Below are 24547 nucleotides of genomic sequence, written 5' to 3' on the forward strand. Positions count from 1 at the left end.
TATTGCTCACAGCTGTGTGGAGGGGGTGCGCTGGGCCACTGAGGTTCTTGATAAGGTACAAGGTTTAGTTTACATTGAACCTTCAGCAGGCTACAGGACATGGAGCTACAGAGCATGGAGTGGGGGGGGAAAGTACATTTCATCAAATGCAAATACTACTATAGGGAGTTTTAAAGTGAAATATACATTGATTAATAATTTTTACTGGAATCATAATCACCTAAATTACATGGTATTCTCTCTAGGCTTGTTTTGCCATTTTCAAAAACCAGCCATCCCATCCCATTGGCATTCTTATCTATAAAAACACAATTTGTAGACATGATGGAATGGCTGGCCAAGGTGGAAGGCTGGGTAATGGCAGGATGTCAGTGACTTATCAATCATATAGACTTTCAAACAGTTGTTTGTCACAAGCTTTTAAGTTGTGACATCACTCCGTGTGTGTGTGTGCATGCTGTAAATAAACACAAACGCATTCCAGAACTTGATACAAAGAAAGTGATTTAATCTTCGCAGCCCTGTTTCCAACAGCATGGTCAACAAACATCATGGTTTTGCAAACTCTTCTAAGTGGTTTATCTTCAACCCATATACAATTCCAAGGGCAAAAGCAACTGATAAGCATGTTTCCAGCGGTCACTGCAGGTCAGTTCGCAGGTATTTGTGGTAGGCAGGCGGGAAACATTACATCAAAGAGTTCCAAACATTTTTATAAACTCTCTCGAGTTTAATTCCTCAGTTTCAATGAGGGAAACCTGGCTGAGAGAAACAGTCACGTTGCTGGTTGCAATTACAATTGTGCCTCCATAGGCAGAAATGTACTTAGACTTAACATGCTGCATAGTGCTTCAGACAGCTTGAGAGGAAACTTTGACGATTTTTTTTTATTATGCAGAGCATATTTCTGAAGAGTGCAATTCCAGATCATAGTCATGTGTTCCACCTTTTATATTATATTTATTAAAAGCATCACAGAGTCATTATTTCAAAAAAAACAACAGCAATTTTGGAATGAATTGAATTTACAGTAAAAAAGAAACCCCAAACAGTTAGCATGCTGTGCTAAAATGCCACAAAACATCAACTCAAGCTTGTTTAAACTTGATTTGAGTTTTATCACTTTGATGAACATATGTAGGAATGGTCACATAGCCAGACGATGACCAGCTTTCTGACTGGCTTCACTCCAATTCACATCAATTTAGTGGTAGAACATAAAAAACGCACATGAACAGTGGCATGTGCGCCATGTTTGGGGTGACCTCACACAAGAAAAGTCAGACAAAAACTTAAAACACTTGACACTAAAAGCAGGTTGATATGGAATGTCATTCCAGAAGACGAAGCAAAAACAATGACATTTGAAGCATAGTCGTACAAATCTTCCAGTGACTACTTCATCTGTGCATTCACAATGCCTATCAGTAGTGCTGGCACCGAAGCTAAGACGTATCAGTTTAAACGCACACTAAGACACATTTGGAGCTGCCTTCCGGATAAAAACCTTTTTTTGCCTTCACAAAAATAAGATGATTAAGACATTTCAAAATAAATAAAGCGATCTATAAGTCAGACGGGCATGGCTGCATCGTCGTCATACATACAGATCTAAGTCACAGCGAGGCAATGTGCTCTGCGCCGATTCACATGAAAGCACTTGAGTGAGAAGGATTTTTTTAAATAAATCACACGTGTAGCTAATTAGCTTACATAAATGTTAAAGACACTGGGCTTTTGAGTGCAGGTGTAAACAGTAAATAAGGCTTACAAATATTTGTAGGAAATAAGCAGTAAAAATGATCCTTACTCCTGCTCCCCTGGGATTCTTCCCCTGTTAAATGTTTTCTTGTGGGACATCTGCATTGCATTTCTAAGAGAAAAAGGTACAAAACATATCTATACATATACATCCTTTGGTTAGGGAAAGAACCCCGATATTCTATACTCTCTTCAAGTAAAAGTAGAAAAAGAAGCCTTTTAGATAAATACATATGGAGTACATGTGCTAATGTTACTCCTTCATTATTTTGTGTATCTCTTTGAGGTCTGGGATGCCACCCTAAGGCAGCATTGCCAACATGGGGATACATAATATTTACACATATATATTTTTTCCTCTCGTGTTCATCGTAGCATTAGCTATGATTCGTTTTTTCTCCTTCCAAGTGCACGAGTATGAACTCGTGACATATATCGATGTACTTGATAACAAATACATTCCTAGTTATTATTGCACAAATCAGACACATTCAATGTGCACACAGTTATAAGACTTGACGTTGTGGTCAAAAATAAGTTAGGAGGGACATACAGTTCACAGACTGCACGCATGCTAACGAGTGATGCTAATGTGCATGTTTTTAAGCGACCTATTGAGACTTAGGTTCTGGCGAGCCCATTGGAGTGGGATGTGAGGTGATATGGCCCAGTAGAGGTTGAGAGACTGGCTCAGAGGAAGATCAGTGATATCAGGCAAGGAAATATGAAGTAAGGGAGGGACAGTAAAGTTGGGCGGGGGGAAGTGAGAGGATGTGGCTCAATCCTGAAACAGATTTTCTTCAGACATCCATCCAAGCGAGGGACGAGGCTGCTCACGTCTGGAGTACTTCAGCTGCAGCAGGTCGCCCACTTCATTAGCGGCATCCAGCACCTTGTTAAAAAACACAGGAAGAACGCTATTAATCTCAATCCAAAACGACATGTATGATATCAATCGAAATGCCAAAAATATGTCAATATGAGCAGATTACATGCATAGCTTAACAACTTGATAAATGATGTGATAAGCCTTAATCGCACTAAACATGTCGAAGAGGGGGTTCCAAAAGCAAAAGGTGAACAGAAGGCGTTGCGTAAAACCACAACTGAACAGAAACTCCTCCACGTCTTTCCACAAGAGACTGCATCAAGCATTGCAACACTGCAGGGCACCTGGAAACAATTTACCTTCCCTCCTGACCTTTTTTTCTTTTTCTTTCTTGATCCCATACTTTGGAACAGGCGACCCTCGCTATTCCTCAAAGACGGAAAAAGCGGCTCCTTCGAGGGCTCTACAAAGGCAGGCTGATGCCCTTTAAATGGACTATTACAAACGGTGTTGACACGCTCCTCAGTAAGATGAATGAAGTGTCTTCGGAGAGACAGAGCAGCTCGTATAAAAGTCTCCGTCTGAGCGCGCGCCGTAATACTCGGAGACAGCTTGGCATTCTAAGTTCCTTTATAATAAAGGACACATTGGAGAGCCGTAATTATTCAACAGGCACACTTTAAGTATGTGGACAGATGCACACAAGTATATAGAAACATGTCAGCCAGCAGGCAGAACTGATGATAGACAGCTGAGAACTCAAACAGTTAAATCCTTTAGAAGATGATCAGAGGTCTTTTTCTTTAAGGTTTTGATGATATATAAAGGTAAAACTGCAGTTGTATAAACAAATTCAGAACATAGAGCCCATACTGTACAAGAAACTAGTTGTATTCATCTCCCCCGAACAAGTGATCATCCTTCTGATGCATTTATGAGATGAAGGAGCAAATGCAAAGCAATTGGGCAGATAATGCTGACGTGCTAATAGCCATTTTAAAGTTATTTTCAAGCTAATTATGAAGTTGTTTTGTTCCAAACGGCAAGTGGAAACTTTCTGCACCATTTTTAAATGAGGCCCCTTTAATGGCAACACATCTGAGAAAAAGCCTCTGCAATAAATGGAAAAATGCAAGAAAATGTAAAAAGAACTGCCGATTATATGACCCATGATCAGCCACAGACCATTGTAGTCATAAAAAAAAGTTATAATCTATGGCTATATCTACTGGAAGTTTCCGCTACAAATTAAATTGTTATACAATAAATTCAACTTCATAATTGCATGACTTTGGATTTTTTAAAGCCTGCAATAGTCTATTTTTGTAGCACAAAATATGCTACACTGTAAGACTGTCAATGTTTCAGACTGTCCTCCACCAAAGATCTAGATCTAGCCAGATAGTTCTTTATTTGATTTTAAAAAATGGGCCAAAAGTGCACTACGGTAAATTCTCGCTAAATAAATCTCAAATGTTCGTAGAAGATTTACACCATTTTGTCTTTTTGAATCGTTTCTCTATGTTTTTTGTTTGGGCAAGTGTTATTTAAGGACTCACTGTGTCTAGCATTTCTCTGGTATGGGCGGCAGAAAGGCAGAAGCGCGCCCTCGACTCGATGATGGGTGTCGCTGGGAATCCAACGACCACCGTGCCGATGTTTCTCTTCAACATCTCCCGACCAAACGCCCTGAGAAGCAACGACAATATTAGGCAAATCCAATTTATGACGTGACCCATCGCCGCCATTCCCACATCTTAAATCATAAACAGTTTTCCACACATTGAGTCAGATTCTATTTAGAAAAGGGACAACAGCACGGAAAGTCATTACAATTAAACCATTATGTCTTTTCCAAATGTGAACTAATTGGAAATATTAGCCAGAATAGCCACCTTTTTGTGTGAAGCAAGGAAAATATACCAAATAATACGAAACTGAAGAGAATCCCATACCCTATTTTGGCAGGCATGTAAAGCATCAAGGGGATTACAGGCGAGTCGTCGTTGCCGTAGATGATGAAGCCCATTTCGCAGAGTCTTCTGCGGAAGTAGGTGGTGTTCTCTGAAAGCTGTCTGAGGCGGTCAGCACCTGGGAAGATAAACAGAGAGAAAATTCATACATCTTTTATTAAGATCATTTTGTTACTCAACGCACCCTTAGAAATGTAAGGGACCTTGTTGTGGGAAGTTTCAATTAGGAACTACTTTTTTCTTTCTACTGGAGTACAACCAAGCAACCATACCACCAGACAGGTGTAGTTTGTCATTTGAAAAAAACCTCCAACTCTTAATAACTAGCACTGGTTATTATTGATTATTATTATTCATAAAAAGATTGATTTTGGGGTGAAATATCCCTTTAAATGACTAAAGAAACCAAAAGAGTGGTGGTGTCATGATGACCTTAACCCTAACCGGGAAGTTAGCATTGCAATGGCTACCTCGGAAAAAAAGCAACAGGATTTTTCTATTAGCTTTCTGAATATTTCAGAAAATAAGATTTGTGGCAAATACCTTTGATACTTACACATTTTGTTCAGCAGGGTTAACATATTAACGTATTATTGTATGATTTTTAAAAGCTTTATTGCTTCAGGAGTAAAAAGCTAACGTTTGGCTACACTCAAAAAATTAAACATTGACTTTAATTAAATGTATTATGTCAATGGTTTCCACACAATTGTATTAGGTTAGTTGAAACCAATACTATTAAGTTGAACCTATTGTGTTTTTATTTAAACTTAATATTATTGCTTTCACCTAACCTAATACAATTATTTAAGTCAACGTTTCAAATGTATTTCAGTGTATAAACAAACTACATCAGAGTTGCATGGCTTCGTGTCGTCACCGCTAAGCTAAAGGCGGCTAACTAATTTCCATGTTTAAGGACTCATTCCTGCACCACGTTACTATCTCGTCTCAAAAGATGTTGTGGCAACATACATCTTTTACATATTTAACAGCACAGACCTTATTTTCACTCAGTCATTTCCAGGTTTTAAGAATGATTCCTGCACCACTCTATAGGTCTTAATGTTGAACGCCGACCATACTTTACTTTAACTGTGGCTCGACACCTTAGTGAAGACTATATTTCCGACTGCTGAGAAAAACTATAGTGAAAAGGTTGTTCTGTTGTAATTAAACAACCGTGATAATGAGTATCTACCGGTAGCTTCTTTGATTAAAGGCCCTTCTCACCCTGGGGCCCCACACAGGTGTTTTCACTTCATTACCCTGATTACACTTCTTGTCATCATCATTCCTGATTGGCGTTTTCCTTACTCTCCTGTTGCACGTTATTAGAACATGTGGTGACCGCACGCAGTGCCAGGCAACCTGTCCAGAGGCCTAATCAGCCAAAATAAGTGAAAACACCTGTGGGGGTGTTCAGGTCCCGCAACATTATTTTTAGGTATTCATATCTTTTTGGCTTGAACGCTTCATAAAACTGGATTATCAGCTCTTGATCAGAGGTCAAAAGCAGGATTTTCCAACATTGGTGATTTCTGTATACTTCTATTGAGCCTCCTTTTAATTTGAAGAAATGTAATATCATCATTTTAATAAAACAAGGCGGAGGAAGTTCAGTATGTCAACCAAACAACTTATATACAAATATCAACTTCAATATTAATATTGCAATGAAAATGCAGGGTTGATTATTGGTGCTTTCATAACATTTGAACACAATGAGATTTTTGTAATTACTCATTATAATGACTTTGTGGGAAAAGACAAATAATATAATCTGAAAACGACATCACTTTACTGTAACGCAGCGTTTAAAACCAGGATGCAATATTAGAATATAATGATTTTCAAAATCTAAGACGATATCTAGTCTCAAATCCCAATATTGATATATTATCGATATATAACTGCTCTTTTGTTCTTAAAAGCATGATGTTTTCCATCAAAGTAAAAAAGACAAAGTTGTGAGAGGCACAGGTCGTACGTTTTTGACTTTTCGACCGTAGCCCATGTATTTGATCATATTACACTTATTCAGAGAGAGCGCTACAGTTCTCGCCTTTAAAGATGACCAGGATTTTTTAAGGCCGACGTCAAGGGGGCTAAAACGAAAGGAGCATCAATCCTCTGACTGATGCACACTCACTTGCATCCTCAGACTGAGCCTCCACAGATAGCATCTTAACCAAACAAATAAACCATATGGCAGAGAGCGCCAACAGCAACGCACATCTGCCTGGCCGTGCTGAAAAACAGCAGAAACACGGCGGCTTCAAAGCATCCCCGAGACACAACAGAGTCTGACATTATATTCATGCAGACATTCTTTTTCCACACTCCAGAAATCCCAAGCTATTCTCAGCAATGTTGGCGAAAGACAGAGCAGCATATAATATTCCGACAAAGTGCTCTTAAGGATTCTTATTAAAGAAAGCTTTGGCCCTTATGGCCCATCTACATGTTTGATTGATGTGAGCTTCAAACAACAAATGTCCATCTTGATGCAGACCTGAGCCGCCAACAATAAGCAGCCGTCCTCAGCTACAAACCTTTAGCAGGCAGCTCAACTGTCACTTTGACTTTACATAAGTGTCTGAAGCTTCAAAGGCCTGCATTTCAAACAGTGATAGGGCTGCAACCAATCACACTGTCATTGTTAGTCTTCTACAAGGAAAAGTTGTCAGGTTGGGATTTGATGTAAGGTCTCGAAATAGTTTGGAGAAAGGCTTGATGACATTGCGGAACACTCTAAAGGTTGCTCCAGGTGTTTATTCCTGTGCTTAATGATTGAATGACCAGGGAGCGAGGTAATCTGATCTCCTTAAGTCGGCATGTTTAAGGGAGGCTGCATCAATCAAGCCCCCGTAAAGAGTAAAAGGGGGAGCCGCCCTGCAAGAAAAACACGACTTCAGTGACCTGTTTGTGTGTGTAGGAGATGAGTCCAGCAGAGTTTGATCTGCACGGATCTCTGGCCCTGAGCACCACGCTGCTTTGTAGCCAGCATGGAGGCAAAGAAGTGCACATCTGAAAGCCATAAAGGCAGAGGGTGGAAGTCAACATACCAACACTTCAAGACCTTACATCAGCCTGGGCAGAGTCGGACAAGAGGAAAGGAACTGTCCACACATCAGTGTTGAAAATGAACATCCTGCTGTACAGAGAGACCAATGCTTTCCAACTTGTTTTAGCCAAACAGCGCCGAGAAGACACAGACAGGCTGGAAAATAACCTGGAACTTTTCTGAGCAACTCTTCCCAAACGTAATCCCTTTAAAATCTGAAGTAACCAAGTCAAACTTTTAGAAGATATTAAATTATCAAAACAACTAATAGAGGATTATGTGACGTGTCTAATTCCACCCCCTTGGCATTTACTTTATCTAGAATGGGTTCACACACATGCCAGAGTTTGATAAGGCCTGTATTTACTAGTAAATAATTGCCAGTTGGCCATAGATAGTAGCCTTTATCTCTTGGCGGGGAATGAAACATTTCCAAGGTAAACAAGCACGCTGAGTATCAAGGAGTCAAAGTACAAAAGGTGGCAAAGCTGAACACCATCTGTCAGGCATGTGCTTCAGGCTGGTTTAGAGGAGTGAATGAAACACAGGCCTCTACTGCCATCGTGTGGTCGATGATGGAAAGTAATGCAGGTACAAACAGTACTGAGCAAATGCAATCTCATTTAAAACACGAGTGACCTATAAAGCTTGCAAATTACAGAATTGCTGAATCAACAAGGGAAAATAATAAGCAAGAAAAGATTGCAGTTATACTTGTTCTGTGTGTTTCACGAGCTAAATACCTTCCATAGTCCAAATATCTTTTTAGACCGGATAGTAAAATAGTGGTGCAGGAATGAGTCCCAGGAACCCGGGAAATAGCCGAACACTAGCCATCGTTATCTTAACTAGATGTAGTTGTTTTTTAGCCACCATTAGCTTTTTACTTCTGGTGATTTTATTTACACTTCAAAAATAATAAAAGTGGTTCATATGTTGAGAGTTCAAATGTGTAAGTATCATAAACGTGTGTTTGCCACAGATTTTATTTTCTGCAATACTCTAAAATCCAATTGAAAATCACATCGATTTGTATTGAGGGAGCCCTTGCTCGTCGGCCTGCAAACATACGTCATCACTGCAGCACTTTATTAAAGCTTATATACTCTGTGACTTCTCTTCTTATGGTACAACACTGATGCTTTGCACTTTTAAGTGATGAGAGCCATTGTCTGGCACCTACCCAGTGTGGTCCCGTCCTCTCCCATGATGATCTTCATAGAGGTGATTATCTGCTGGATCACAGGGGGTGACATGGAGGTGGCGTACAGGGCGCTGTGAGAGTGGCCCCTCAGGTAGTCGATCAGCTCCTGACAGAGAAATCATATAAAAGCCTTAAGCCTTTTATTTTCCAAAAACAACGGGGATGCTATATATTTAATTTGGTTAGTGAGTAAACACAGGAGAAGAGACAGAAGAGAGACAGTTGTGCCTCTGTATTAGCATTGATGAGATTATTATTAGAATATTTGAAATATTATAAGAAGTGATATTTTATTAACTGAAAAAGCTGACTACACAGTTTTATTTAAAAATCATAATATTTCTATCATGAATAAACAAGGAAATCCAAGTAATGCAAAGCGTGTTATTATGGCTGCTGATGGTGAGTACAATTCTGTTTTAATACTGTTTGTTTATTGAGTATAGATCAAAACATAATATCAGTAGCACATGATTTGTAATGTAGGATAACATAATTGGTTATATAGGCAGCTTTAGAATTGAAAATATGATTTTAAGGTGTGGGCTAGGAGTTTGCTCATTTTTAAGGAAGATATATTTCAGGTAAAGCGCCATCATCTGGGTTTTTTGGGCATGATAACTCTATTATTTCATAACCGCTTTTAAATATGAATAGGCCAACTGAAGAAGCCATGTCAATAGAGTACTCTTTACATACATTATAATACAAAATACAGCCTTAAAATATACACCAAGCAACATTACTTACACATTAAAAGCCATTCTTAAAGGTGAGTTTTGATTTGTAGAAAATGAAAGCTTACACCGTTTTCAGAAAACAGGAAGCGAAACTTCCTATTGCCTGTAAACAGTGTTGACCAACACTAAAACTGAATGACACACAACGTGAAAATAGCTCAAATCCCTCTAGTTTATGACTAACGGCTCCACATACTGTAATCCGAATGTTTCATAGTTTCTTTAACGACACAGAATGATTCAAAGTCCTCTGTCTGATCTCACAGCTTAAGGTTTATCTGTGTAAAGGTTCACCCACCTTCTTGCCTCCAATGTATCCTCCAGCAGCCCCGAAGCTCTTGGTGAATGTTCCCATCATTATGTCGACATCTTTGGGATCCAGGCCAAAGTAGTCCACCACTCCCTTGCCATTGGGCCCCAGGGCCCCGATACTGTGGGCCTCGTCCAGGTAGAGGTACGCCTTGTAGCGCTTCTTCAGAGCGATGACTTCAGGCAGACGCACGATGGAGCCCTCCATACTTCAGAACGAAAACATACAGTCAAAAATAAACAAGATTGTCCCGCAACTCCCATATAACAATAAAAGACACCAATAGATGGTTTATTTGTATTGTATGAGCTTCCTCACTGCCTTATCAACATTCTATCCACAGCTACTTTATGGAGAATACATTACATTTCACAACATTAAATGACATTTCCTTAAGCTGATGCAAAGCGACTTCAAATAAGTGCATTCAACCATGAAGAAACAAGCGTAGAAAAACAAAACAAGAATACTGCAAATACATTAGATTTAAATAAGCATGACCATTGTAAATGCTACTGCATTATAAGCCAAATCTACTGTAAGTGTTACATAAAAAGTGAACATTTGAAATGTTACTTTATTTATTCATTTCTTTTTTAGGACTCGAGCACTGACAAAGCAGTAGCAGATGACCAATATAAAACTGGTTTATTTAACATTTCATTATAATTGGCAGGCTGCAGTGTACAGTAATGTTAGGCCTCAGAAGGCTGCAGTGAACAGTAATGTTAGGCCTCAGAAGGCTGCAGTGTACAGTAATGTTAGGCCTCAGAAGGCTGCAGTGAACAGTAATGTTGGGCCTCAGAAGGCTGCAGTGAACAGTAATGTTGGGCCTCAGAAGGCTGCAGTGTACAGTAATGTTGGGCCTCAGAAGGCTGCAGTGAACAGTAATGTTAGGCCTCAGAAGGCTGCAGTGAACAGTAATGTTAGGCCTCAGAAGGCTGCAGTGAACAGTAATGTTAGGCCTCAGAAGGCTGCAGTGTACAGTAATGTTGGGCCTCAGAAGGCTGCAGTGAACAGTAATGTTAGGCCTCAGAAGGCTGCAGTGAACAGTAATGTTAGGCCTCAGAAGGCTGCAGTGAACAGTAATGTTGGGCCTCAGAAGGCTGCAGTGAACAGTAATGTTAGGCCTCAGAAGGCTGCAGTGAACAGTAATGTTGGGCCTCAGAAGGCTGCAGTGAACAGTAATGTTGGGCCTCAGAAGGCTGCAGTGTACAGTAATGTTGGGCCTCAGAAGGCCTGCAGTGTACAGTAATGTTGGGCCTCAGAAGGCTGGCAGTGTACAGTAATGTTGGGCCTCAGAAGGCTGCAGTGAACAGTAATGTTGGGGCCTCAAGAAGGCTGCAGTGAACAGTAATGTTGGGCCTCAGAAGGCTGCAGTGTACAGTAATGTTGGGCCTCAGAAGGCTGCAGTGAACAGTAATGTTGGGCCTCAGAAGGCTGCAGTGAAACAGTAATGTTGGGCCTCAGAAGGCTGCAGTGAACAGTAATGTTAGGCCTCAGAAGGCTGCAGTGAACAGTAAATGTTGGGGCCTCAGAAGGCTGCAGTGAACAGTAATGTTGGGCCTCAGAAGGCTGCAGTGCTACAGTAATGTTGGGCTCAAGTGCAGTTACAGTAATGTTGGGCCTCAGAAGGCTGCAGTGTACAGTAATGTTGGGCCTCAGAAGGCTGCAGTGAACAGTAATGTTGGGGCCTCAGAAGGCTGCAGTGAACAGTAATGTTGGGCCTCAGAAGGCTGCAGTGTACAGTAATGTTGGGCCTCAGAAGGCTGCAGTGAACAGTAATGTTGGGCCTCAGAAGGCTGCAGTGAACAGTAATGTTGGGCCTCAGAAGGCTGCAGTGAACAGTAATGTTGGGCCTCAGAAGGCTGCAGTGAACAGTAATGTTGGGCCTCAGAAGGCTGCAGTGAACAGTAATGTTGGGCCTCAGAAGGCTGCAGTGTACAGTAATGTTGGGCCTCAGAAGGCTGCAGTGTACAGTAATGTTGGGCCTCAGAAGGCTGCAGTGTACAGTAATGTTGGGCCTCAGAAGGCTGCAGTGAACAGTAATGTTGGGCCTCAGAAGGCTGCAGTGAACAGTAATGTTGGGCCTCAGAAGGCTGCAGTGAACAGTAATGTTGGGCCTCAGAAGGCTGCAGTGTACAGTAATGTTGGGCCTCAGAAGGCTGCAGTGAACAGTAATGTTGGGCCTCAGAAGGCTGCAGTGAACAGTAATGTTGGGCCTCAGAAGGCTGCAGTGTACAGTAATGTTGGGCCTCAGAAGGCTGCAGTGAACAGTAATGTTGGGCCTCAGAAGGCTGCAGTGAACAGTAATGTTGGGCCTCAGAAGGCTGCAGTGTACAGTAATGTTGGGCCTCAGAAGGCTGCAGTGTACAGTAATGTTGGGCCTCAGAAGGCTGCAGTGAACAGTAATGTTGGGCCTCAGAAGGCTGCAGTGTGGTGTGAGCATGAGCAGGTGTTGAAACTTTGGAATTCCCAGTGGAAATGAAACTTCATTAACATTGCATTAGCGCAGGGCACTGCGGTCAGGCCGTTTTTCTGAACATTCTATTGATCAACAGGATTGATTGCCTTTCTAGTAAGTACACTGCAGAGAAGAAAGGAATACATTACGCCTAAAGGAGAGTGGGCACACTTCCAAATCCACATTATCTTCTATATTTAAACAAAGTGATATAAGGGCGGGCGGCCATTATGACTCAATACTGTCTGAACTAGATATCGTGAAATTGGTATACACACTTTTTTCTATGAGAAAATGTCTATGTGTAGTTTTTTCTAACAATGTCAGCATGTGGGAGTTGTCAAATAAATACAAAGAAAGATTCTGCATTGAACTCTAAACTGCCAAAAGTGCTTTTTCCTATATAAATGAGTCACTTATCTGCTGCTACAGTGAATAAAGGGACAACATTATATCACAAAACAACCTTTAAAATATTATGGAGTCACATTGCAAAAGGTATTGATAAACTAAACCTGTCATAGGTCCTATAAATGCAGCACTCCTGCTTATATCAATTACACCAAGGGCAATGTCAAGTAAAATACAACATAAATATTTAATATATGACTTTTTCTGAGAGTATTTTTATGTTTCTTCGAATGCGACCAATGCAATACACAAGATAAACTAAATACAGATTCATATGTCCTCCCCCAGACAGCTGTGGGTTTCAAGTAATTGGCAGTAAACACAGTGTAATGAGATACAGTAATGGTATTACAATTCTTACAGTTAAATAGCAATAACAACTGAAATTTGAATTAGCTAAACCTAATTATTTAGCTCTTACTAACTAAATACAGTATGTTTGTATGTGTAAGAGTACATTTGAGTGTATACCTGTAAATTCCCTCCACCACAATGAGAATCTTCTTCCAGGGTCGGTGGGTTCTCGGCTGCCCGTGTGCGATGGCATCTCTCAGCAGCTTCTCTAGGCTTATCATGTCTAGAACACACAAAGAACACACTTATAGTCTTAGTAAAGCTTTTATTCTCCTAAAGTTATACGAGAGCTTTCTTTCATTAATGGATGAGTGTCAATATTTTATGATCACGACCCTTTGAAGCATCGAGAGCATTGTCTTAGCAGTCGACCTGCTGCTTCTTGGTGTTTGAGTGTGAGCTTGGATAACAGTAAGATCTCTGGTGACTGTGTGTGTGTTCATCCTGGGCCAAAACAACTGCTTTGCGATTCAATATGGTAAATAAAAGAGAGATAACGTTTTTGTTAAGTACGTTTAGAACTATAGAAGTAAGAGAACCGGTGTTAAGTCAAATTGGCATTGGGTTAAGCAACGTGCTGTACCTCAGTCATGTTAAATGTAGGCTAAATCCTGTCTCATAGTGTTGAAAGATGCTCTGTAATCACTCTGGCAATCTCTAGTTTCCTTTTCAGTTCAAAAATCATAGTCTGAAGAGGAGGAAACAGAAACCTTTGGAGACAAAGACGCAGAACCCACATTCACTTCCTGGTTGGGTCATCATAACGAGTCCTTAAATTCTGCATTTAATATGAAATATAAATGTTTAAAGCAAGGGTTTGCGGCATTGAGGAAAGCGGTGGAAGTTAACAGGGAGGTCCTTCCTTTTGTAAGGGTCGCCGGTTCGAGTCAGACCAAAATACTGAGTGTGGACTTGAGCAAGTCATTCAACCCAATCTGCTTCCTGGTGCTGTAAAACATGGCAGCCTCTTTGCTCTGACACCTCTCAACAAAAAAAGTCGTATTGTATTTAGGACGAATGATAATATGTCCTCTGCATGTATGTTTTTGTATAATGTATATAATAACAAAGTGAGAGACTAAGTTTCTCTTGTGGGATCATTAAAGGGGCCTCTTCTTAAACTACAACAGTGGTTTTACCCTACGAGAAGACGCAGCGCTAAACAAGTTAGATGCGTGTTTACCAAATGTTTTGACCTTTAATGTAGAAAACGTTGTAATTGTTCCTTATTTTTAAGTAAATTTGATGTCAGTGAGAAAGATAGAGAAAGAGGTTGGCTATACATTAGTAACGTGGCAGTAGCCTAGTAGCTGCTTTAAAAAAAAATTAATTAGATTTCTCCACTGAATGTGACTCTGATTGAGTGAGAATGCATGTGTGGGAAATATAGATGTATCAAAAAACACCTTTTATTATAAGAAGTTCAAAAAAATGACAGAGTAAAGAGTAGAACATCGGCTTCCTGTTACTTCTGACACATGCATGCCCAGTGTACGTGAATGGTCATGTGACATGCGTTTTAAGGCTATTAGTATGAGCTGAGATTAGTTGTGAAATATGCTAACATTGTTACGTGAATATCGCTTTAGTTTTAAAACGTAGTAGTGTGGGAGTCACAATTCTATGTAACTAATCAGGTAATGTAATTAGTATAAGAGGTCACCCACTGTTGTGTTTGAAGACCCGGATTGGGGAACCAGACAGGCGGGCCCCCAGCACCAGCGACGCGTGATTCAGCTCGTCACTCAGAATAAGACAACCCTGAAAAAAAGAAATACAAAATATGATTTTTTAACTAATTGCAGAGCTTGGTATTTCTTAGCTGATAATCGGTTTCGACATTAAGATGATGATTAAGTGATGTCACTATGTTACGGAAGTAACAACATAATTCTAATTGAGGCGGGGTCTGGGGTGTGGAAAAGAAACCCCCTCTGGAAGGATTTTAGCCTTTGCAGACCATTTACATGCACAAAAGCCTATATAACACTACAGGAGCGGGAAACCCCCCAAAAAGGCAAAGAAGGGCCTCTTTAGATTATCAATCAATCAATCAATGTTTATTTATAGAGCCCAATATCACAAATGTTACATTTGTCTCAGTGGACTTCACAGTTTGTACAGAATATCAGTATGACAATACGACACCCTCTGTCCTTAGACCCTCACATCGTACAAGGAGAAACTTCCAGAGAAAACCCATAGTTTAAAGGGAACATGGGAGAAACCTCAGGGAGAGCAACAGAGGAGGGATCCCTCTCCCAGGACGGACAGACGTGCAATAGATGCCGTGTGTAAATTGAAAAGATAATACATTTGCAACATAGGTAGTCCAAATGTTTGGAAATGCATGTGTGTATAATAGGAAGATGAATCCACGAGGATATCCATCCAGATTACATATTCTTCTATACTGTAGAGATGCCTACTGTAGCAATTTGGGGTAAAGTATCTTGCTCAAGGACACTTTGGCATGTTGACTTTAGGGATTGGGGATTGAACAACTGACCATCTTACTTGATAAACACTCTCCCCCCCCCCCCCCTGAGCCACATACGCCCAAAGATATGGTTTCCTCCCTCCCTCAGATAAGTACAAACGCAGTCAATTGTTCATTATACAATAAATAATGTTTCAAAATAAACACACCTTATCGACCTGTTAAAGTCAACACACCTTAACATTTCCAAAGGTCAGACCATTCCCTCTTTCCAATGATTCAATGAGCTTGTTACACAATACATGATTATGGCATGACATAGATATGAGCTAGCGGAAATGTGACAGGTACAGTTAAGAATAAATAAACCCTTGTGACAATCTCAGTGACTCAGATCTTTACTGTCTCGCAGCCAGTTTGTCTCTCCCTCCTAGTCCTTCTGCTATCCACTCATGCGGTGGTCAGGAAATGTGTTCTTTGAATCACAAGGTACACGAGCCTGTCAGTTCTACTTCCTGTTCAAGCGAAAACTGGCTAGCGAAAGAAAAAAGGTCAAGTTAAGACGCGAGTAAAGACTGACATGTGTGGTTCGTTGAGGTTAGAATAACAGTGGCTGTCAAATATCAATCTACAGCGCCCCAAGGCCCTCGAGATGTTTTGAAAGCTTATAACGGAAACTAGTGCTGTGGAACAGTTTGAACCCTTCGAAAGTGGCTGTACATCTGAAAACTTGTTTTTACTTTACACACGAAGCATTGTTTCCTGAACAGGTTAATGGCACTCCCATACCCAAACAATTCCACTAAGGGTACTTGTGACTAAAGAAACACTGTCAAAGTAATCAAATCAAAAGGAGCAGGATGTTCCAGTGAGATCTAAATCAGAAGAAAGGAAGTGAATGAAATTCCGTACCTTCCCGGTGAGAGCAGGAATGTTCATGGAATTTGTTGCGAAGCCCATCCCAAAAGCCAAGGATGATTCAACACCCAGAAACCGGGTCACCAACTGCTCCAGCTCCTCGTGGATGTCAAGATTTCCTAGAGAGGAAAAAAACATTAGTTTAACTACAACTTCCTATTAGTGTACTGCAATTTGCTAAATTGTCATAAGTAGGTACTATTTAGGTCAACACTTGTTTTCTTATACCTGTTAAATCTTAAAGAGTCCCTTTGGACTTTTTTAAGGGTCCCTATTATGCTCATTTTAAGCTTCATATTTGTGTTTTCTGCCTCCACAGTGACATGTCTCCATGCTTTAATGTTCACAAAAGTCTTTATTTTCCTCATACTGCCTGTGCTGCAGCACCTCTTTTCACCCTCTGTCTGAAACCAGAGCCCAGTCTGCTCTGATTGGTTAGCTGGCCGGCTCTGATGTGATTAGTCAACTGCTTAAAGATGTCCTCCCCCTTAGCTTATCACGTACAATGTGTTGAAGCGCTAGCAAATAGACAAGTATTACAAAGGGATGTCATTAGGTTGCGCAAGTAAAACAATGGAGGCGTTTCAGGCAGAGGGGGGAGTGTCTGGGAGAGAAACTCCCTCTGGAGGGACATTTGGGATTCAAGCCATTGCAGAACATTTGCACACACTACACAGGAAAGGCAAAACTACAACAAGTATAATAGGGCCTCTTAACCCTCTAGAAACACTATGGAGCAGTGTAACGCCATCCCAAGTTACACTATCGGTATCAAGCTATTCCACTGATCAACAGGTGTCAGTAACACCCCGTCATGCTGTTCAATGAGGCATACGCAAGGAAGACAAATGCTGCTTGTGTTATATAAGGATAGGATGTCAATTCAACATCTTTGGTAGACTTTAAGAATATACAGAAAATGTTGTGGTAAGTAACACTGTATGTAAACAAAGCTTTTGTTTATCCAAAATGAATACTCACATGGCACCTTTAAGTTAAATAGACCATGAATTGTAGCTTTTCTTTTGCTAGAGATAACAAGATTAGATGTGATCAACTATCAGTAGCTGCACATGTCAAAATAAAATGAAATGGACTGGAACTTCAAAGCTTTTCAAAATGCTTTCACGATATTTCAAACTCAGCCTGTCGGTCCTTCAAAACCACTTGGAGCCTGTAGCCAGTATTGTAGTGCTGAAAGCGTGACTGACAAAAGAGGGCGCAGCCTTTAAAGTAACAACTGAGGTCCACTTGAGCATTTATTGACTCTTTAAGATAAAAGCCGTATGAGATGATGAAAAAAGTCCTGACAGCTTCTAAAGAAAGAGAACTCACCCATCTCACAGCGAGTGCTGCCCACTCCAGGGCCGTACTTTTTTGTGACTTCGATAGCAGCATCGGCACAAGCTCCAGTGTTTTCAGCAAAGCCGAGGTAGTTGTATGATCCCATGTTGATGACGTCCTTCACCACTCTGCCTGTGTCCCTGAGAGAGAAAATCAGAGGGTTAATAAGTATAATGATCTTTAAAGTGTGTGCATGACTGCCCTGGTTGCATAGCTACCATTTCCTGGTCAATGTTACCCTCTATTATCACAGTGCATGATAACTTAAACAAAAGTGTTAGGTCCCCTAGCCACCTTTATATATATATATATATATCATTGAGTATCTTAATCTAAATACGCTTGTTTTTTATTCCCCTTAATATCATTATTATTTATAGAATTGTAATGTTTTTATTCATGCTGTGGGATGATTTGTGTTATTATTATTTATTAATAAACATTATATAGCTTTATTTTTCTGCATTTGGATTGAAATCAATTTTTTTCTTTGACTTTTTTTATACAGTATGTAAAAAATGTGTTTTTGAAAAAAGCAAATGTATGGTCAAACTAAGAAAAGAAATTCAGAATCCCTTTTGTGTCATGTAACAAAACCTAAGACAATATGTGGTCTCATGTCACACTGTTGATAACAAAAATAATGGATATGTTGCCCAGGCCTAGTCCCACTGAATGAGCTGGAGGAGATCACATTATACTGATCATACTTTGATAATATTAATACAGAAAATATAACACAACATTCGCTGTTATCGGGACTTTTTGTCTCTTCAAATGTCAGAGTTCAATGACAGTGCATATGGCCATGTGATAGATACTGGTGCTTCTGAATGGCTTACGTCACTCTTATTATCAGAAAGAAAGAGGTCAGTGAACTTCCTGTTGAGCAAAGAATCAGTAGAACAGAAACACACCTCTGGGGGAACGCCTTGATACGGTATCAAAAACAAACACACACACACACACACAAACACACACACACACAGAGTGAAGTAACTTACTCAAAAGTCCAGTTGTAGTCGTGGGAAGCCCTCTCCACCAGGTCCATCTTAGCACCGGGGACACTACAGATGGGTCTGTTCCAGTTGTCTCGGATCCTCATGTACAAGTTCCTGGTGTAAAAGTTCTCGAAGTCCTGATAGAGTGGGACGAAATCCTGCAGGGTGGGGGGGGGATATGGTAGAGTGTTGGATATCTGAATGGCATGTCTTAGCAATTCCAAAAATTCCCAAGAGGCCATCTTTGTGTTGCATCAGATAAGGGCACAGTCAAATACTTTCTGTTCAAACCAGATATTAAAACGGTGTGACAGAGAGTGTGGAAGACTTGCGAAATTGTACTTGTACCACAGTTTTTTCGAGGATCAGTCAGACAAGCGTTGTTCAGGTATCAGTTTTTATGCACCATACATCAGGAACAAAGTCCCAAAACTGCAGGTGAGCTACAACTCTCAAAATAAAAAAGGCTAAATGAATTTGACTGACTAAAGCCATGGCTTCATGTCCTCAGTGAGCGAATGATCTTGAATACCTTCACAAGTCACTTAAATCAGCATTTGCATGCAATGGGGTCTACTTTACCTTCTGCTCCTCCTTCTCCTGAGCCACGTTGCACTTCTCCATGCTCCAGTAGCGAAGGAAGTCTCTGAGGTAGCCGAAGACGGTGAGGATGCCGTAGCCCATGTAGGTGAGCACGGCCACCAGAAGGGGCGTCTCCTCAAACGATTCCGAGAAAGGCTTCTTGTACAGGCTGGAGTTGCGTGTGACATTTTGGTTCTGGGGGGCAATACAGATAACAAATGAAGCAAGGGCACATATTTAGAAGTCAAGCATTTCATCTGGTGGGTTCTCCTTTAAAGGGTAATGGTGTATCTACGATCTAAGTCTGTTTACTCGTTGAATCTGCCCTACAAGAGAGCCCAATAAATTGTGATTGTGATCTGGACAAACACTCACTAGTGGACAGCAGTGTGTATAATGTGTTTTCCTTGGAAAGAGTTAGAAACCTAATAAAGGCTACAATAAGCACATGAATTCACAGAGACCTAACCATGCCTTTACAGCTCAGTGAGCAGGAAAATAACCATCAATCCATGGTTCTAATTCATCAAGTTTTATGAATAGAAATATCGACCGTGGATTATGAGATCCTATAAATGTGGTCACACACTAGAGGAGCTCAAAAAAGCTGAAATAAAAAAAATACGAGCATCATTTGGGAGTGCACTGTGGAACGGCTGTCTACAAAAGCAGCATTAAACAAATGAGGAAGGTTACTTATTACAGGCTGTGCCCCGCTGCTTAGCAACCAGGCCTCATGTGACCAGTCATGCTCCTCCAAGAAATACCTCTGAGCCAGGGAACAGGAGAGCGCTGCACTTTGTGTGTGGGTCTAAAACCAGTCCAACCAGTCCCGTATTCCCAAGTAAAGAAATTGAAGGGACCTGGAGGTTTGGGAGATGTCAAACATTGAGCACAAAAACACTGTTCAAAGAGACTGTTGCATACTGATGCCGACCACAGCGGCTAAATGCAGGTTAACTGACGCCATATTTGCTAAATCATTTATACCTGTGGACAAACAGGGAGAGAGGAAGACCTGACCTGAGGTAAACGCTGTGGAAAAATGCTCTGCAATTCAATACATGATGATCGTATTACACTATAGGGGTAACAGGAAAGCTTTGGGCATAGTGTGTATGTTTTGCATTTGGCCTAAGAGTAGGTAAATAAGGGAGTAAGTCCTCTACCTGCCAGTCAAAATAGTGCCATGTTCAATTTTGCCTACATTTTAGTGAGCAATATTGACACTACAATCAAAACTGAAAGCTATTAGAGAGAGATTCTTCTTTAATCTTTATCAAATATATACTTTACACTCAATATTGGGATTATGTCTAGCTTGATAAGGAAATATTACTTTTCCAGCAATGGACACAAACCTAGGAGAACATTTATAGCTGATTTGTCAAAGAGACTCAGAAATATTGTAAGAAGGTCTAAATAGTAGCGATGTGTAATGGAAGAGAATCAGCTATCATGATACAGGGTTATACAATGTAAAGTATTGCGATACGGTAAGCTAGGCTATGTATTTTCATTTGTTTTAAATGTTATTTCAGGACAGGTTAGAAAACAACCTTTAACATACATCAATGTCATTATAGGTTCCTTGTACACTCCTTCTAAAGTCGTTACTTGTGAGTAAGAGTTTTTAGACAGACGTTTTATTTGCTCATCTGAGAAACACTTAAGCCTCAAGAAACACACCCTTGTTACACACCCTGGTTCCTCTTGCAAACAAAGGCTTAAGTACGTTGAAGTCAAGTGTCAGTTGCCTTATCAAGAACTGACAGAGCCCATATCACAACAGGATGATGTCACTTTTACCGTGGTGATATCGATCCAGAGCATGACTAACCTCGCAAAGACTGGTAAATGATTTACATGGTGTCAAAGATGCTCTATAAGTAAAGATGAAGCATAACAAACAGCGCCAATCAGGTATAAATGCTGTACCATTTACATCTCCTAAGTGGGTGCAGTCTAAAGTATTAGTAAGCTTAGATAGTGACAGACAAGTCAGACTTGAGCAAAGTGGTTTGCCCATTTAAAAAATGCCATTTAAGTGTCATAACTTTCGGAAGATATGTGACGTGGGAACACATTTCAAATATGTTCCATATGCAGACTATGGGGCGGGGGAATCAGTCATAAATTGTGCCCACGATTACTTCACATTTGGAATAAACAGACATTCTCCCCAGGTGAAACAGATAGAGAAAATAGAATTTGAGTGCATCGCCTGCTTTGTACATGCGAAAGCTACCTAATAGGGACACTCTCAATTTTAGTAAGTAGTTCCCTGTTTCTTCTTGGAATAAGACACATATGTGACGTGCAGCTCTGTCTGGCAGGGTGGAGACACCATTTGCAAAAGGATGACGAATACTATTTGATATTGTCATATATAAGAGAGATGCATTTTGTTTAGTATACGTGCTTTTTAGATTACTGTCTGTTTTCAACCAAAACATCAACAAAAAAGCAAAACAAAAGGCATGTGTGTGTACCCCACCTCCACACACACACACACACACACACACACACACACACACACACACACACACACACACACACACACACACACACACACACACACACACACACACAGTGTTTTCATTCAACACTGTGAGGGGGGACCACACCCTTCATTGCCTGGAGACATTCCACTCCTGCTTGAGTGTCATGAGGAAGCAGGCTCTGCTCTACATCCCCCCTCCTTTTCCAGGAGACAGACAGTCAGCTTCTCTGGGGATAATAACACAACAGGGCCCTGCTCTTCTTCACACTGGAGTCAGTGTAAACAGAGACCAAACTGACTTCACGCACGCACACACACACACACACCCACACACACATACAGAGAAACAACAGAGTGTAAGGTTACAACAAAAAGTCACCATCACAATCATCCCTGATCAGGTGTCAGGTACGACAAAAGAGGAAGTATAAAACGCATAGGGAAGTACACCTTTCATAGCACATAAAACCGGTTACAGGGTATATCATTTGGTTTTAAAACCACGATGTAATCAAAATCAGAATGTCGAAAGTCATGTAATTAAAATGTAAGTGTGAGAAATGTAGTTCTGGGTTGCAATTGGTAACAGCCACCTTAAAAAATGTCGCATTGGGACAAATTGCGAGGGTAGGACAAAATGCTAGACAAGCGTTAACCCTTCAATGGGTTCTGTATCCTGGGGGATACAGGCATTTGACAGGCCATGTGTAAAATGGGTGTAATAACAGTGTAAAATGGGTGTAATATGGGTGTAACATTGGAGTTACATGGGTGTAATGTGGGTCTCATAACAGTATAATATAGGTGTAATATTTATTTTACTTGAGCATAATATGGTTCTAATAACAGTGTAATGTGTGTTACCTGGGTGTAATAACGGTGTAACATGGGTGTAATAGGGGTCTACTAATTTGTAATATGGCTGTAATGTAGGATATAGCAATTCATAAACATTAGCAGGCTTATGTCACACAGTTTTCAAATGAGGTGCTGTAGGGTAACTTTCTGTGTGCAAACATATTCAAAACAACAATGTAAAGTCGAAGAATAACATTGGGGGATAAAGACGTTATTAGAATATTCGCTAACATTATTTTTCATTCAAACTATTGCAGAGTTAACGAACACATCCATTGCTGTTTACGCCCCCCCCCCGGAGTGTTGGGCCTTACCTTCTCCCTGGGGCGACGGTACCTCTGTGGCTGCTGAAACACACAGTGGTTCTTCACGAAGCCATTTTTACTCGACCTTTTACCGTTTGAGGTTCGGTGACAGGCGTCCCCGTTTAGCAGCTTATTTGCGGAGCTTTCCGTCATCTTTCTCTACGGACTGTGGCTGTTACCTCACCACTTGTCTCCCAACTTGTGTAACGGTAGTCCTGAAGTCATGTATGAGCTAGAGTAGGAGGTAGGAGACAAACGCCCACTCTGCACTGTGACCGCACCAGACCGCCGGAAATCCACGCCCCCAAGGAGTCTCATTGGCCAATGCAGTTACTCAAGTACAAAGATCGTCTATAAACTAACAATTCATTACTCGAATATATATAACATTGGGGACACTGAGAACAGTTTAATGCAGGCAGTTATAAAATATGCAGAGACTATGTAAATTTAGCGTATTTTCCGTTGGCTCTGTGAACAAAATTACTAACATTAACTCATTAATTTAGGTATTTTCAAGACATTCCAAAACAAATTATAAGATTTGTGGTATATCAATTTCGAACATTGTGAGAACTCTTATCCCTCATCTTTGCTAGGCGTAACGCTTTCTTAACATGGGACGTCCTTAAAGTCTAACCTGCTCAGGCGTCAGCTGGATACCCTTTTCCACTGACGCTACTTCTCACCTTAGCTAGAAAGATGCAAAACAAGGGTCAAGGCTGTCTCCAGGGTGATTCCAATAGGAAAAAATGAGTGGAAGGATGTCTAAGCTACACTGATTGTAATTACTTTTCACCCATAGGGAGAGTGGGGTAAATTGAGCAATTGTTTAGTTATGCTGTCCTCTAAGCAAGGAGAAATGACACATAGTAAAAATGAAAACACACACCTATAATTCAGGATGTCTCCTATCAATGGCAATGATAAGAATTCATATTTAATCAAGGGCAGTGAAAATATTACTTCTAAAAAAAAAGTGGTCTTGTGGCTCAACTTGCCCCGGGTTAGGGGTAAGTTGATCCAGGTCAGGGGGTAAATTGAACCACTGTTCAAACCTGGGCATACCTACAACACATCTTAAAGGTAACTATAAACAATAAATAACAAACCAAATACAAGTTTAGTTTTTAAAATATTTTTAATATAAATTTCGATTGAATTGATTGATTTTTTGAACATGTTAAAAGGAAAAGTAATCATACAAATGATACAATGTGATGATACAATTTCATACATCTTACCAATCAAACACAGGGTAAATTCAACTTTAAATGTAGCTCTTATTATCAACTTGGCCTACTTTCACTAATTTCTCCATTGAAAAACTGGCTCAACTTACCCCACGGCCCATGGTTCACTTTACCCCATAGCCACCATTTTAGAAAAAATAGCCTAGCATTACAATTCAGAGTCATCTTTAGCTAATGATTCACATGGTTTAATACGCTGCCAACACATCAACATATACAATATATGTGTT

The 24547-nt window shown here is 40.4% G+C and overlaps 1 protein-coding gene across 1 annotated transcript; it reads right to left on the minus strand.

Moving 5' to 3' along the window:
• Positions 1-487: 487 nt before the first annotated feature.
• On the minus strand, positions 488-23301 carry sptlc2b (serine palmitoyltransferase, long chain base subunit 2b). The gene is made up of 12 exons (XM_034228530.1): positions 23074-23301; positions 19399-19593; positions 18820-18974; positions 17807-17955; positions 16466-16590; positions 14781-14874; positions 13231-13336; positions 9873-10092; positions 8814-8940; positions 4546-4681; positions 4150-4279; positions 488-2653 (listed from the first exon to the last, which is right to left on the minus strand). Exons 1-12 carry the CDS (start codon positions 23215-23217, stop codon positions 2540-2542), a joined length of 1695 nt encoding a protein of 564 aa, XP_034084421.1. The 5' UTR covers positions 23218-23301; the 3' UTR covers positions 488-2539.
• Positions 23302-24547: the final 1246 nt, after the last annotated feature.

The sequence above is a fragment of the Gymnodraco acuticeps genome, unplaced genomic scaffold, assembly GCF_902827175.1.
Source record: "Gymnodraco acuticeps unplaced genomic scaffold, fGymAcu1.1, whole genome shotgun sequence".
Lineage (NCBI taxonomy): Eukaryota > Metazoa > Chordata > Actinopteri > Perciformes > Bathydraconidae > Gymnodraco > Gymnodraco acuticeps.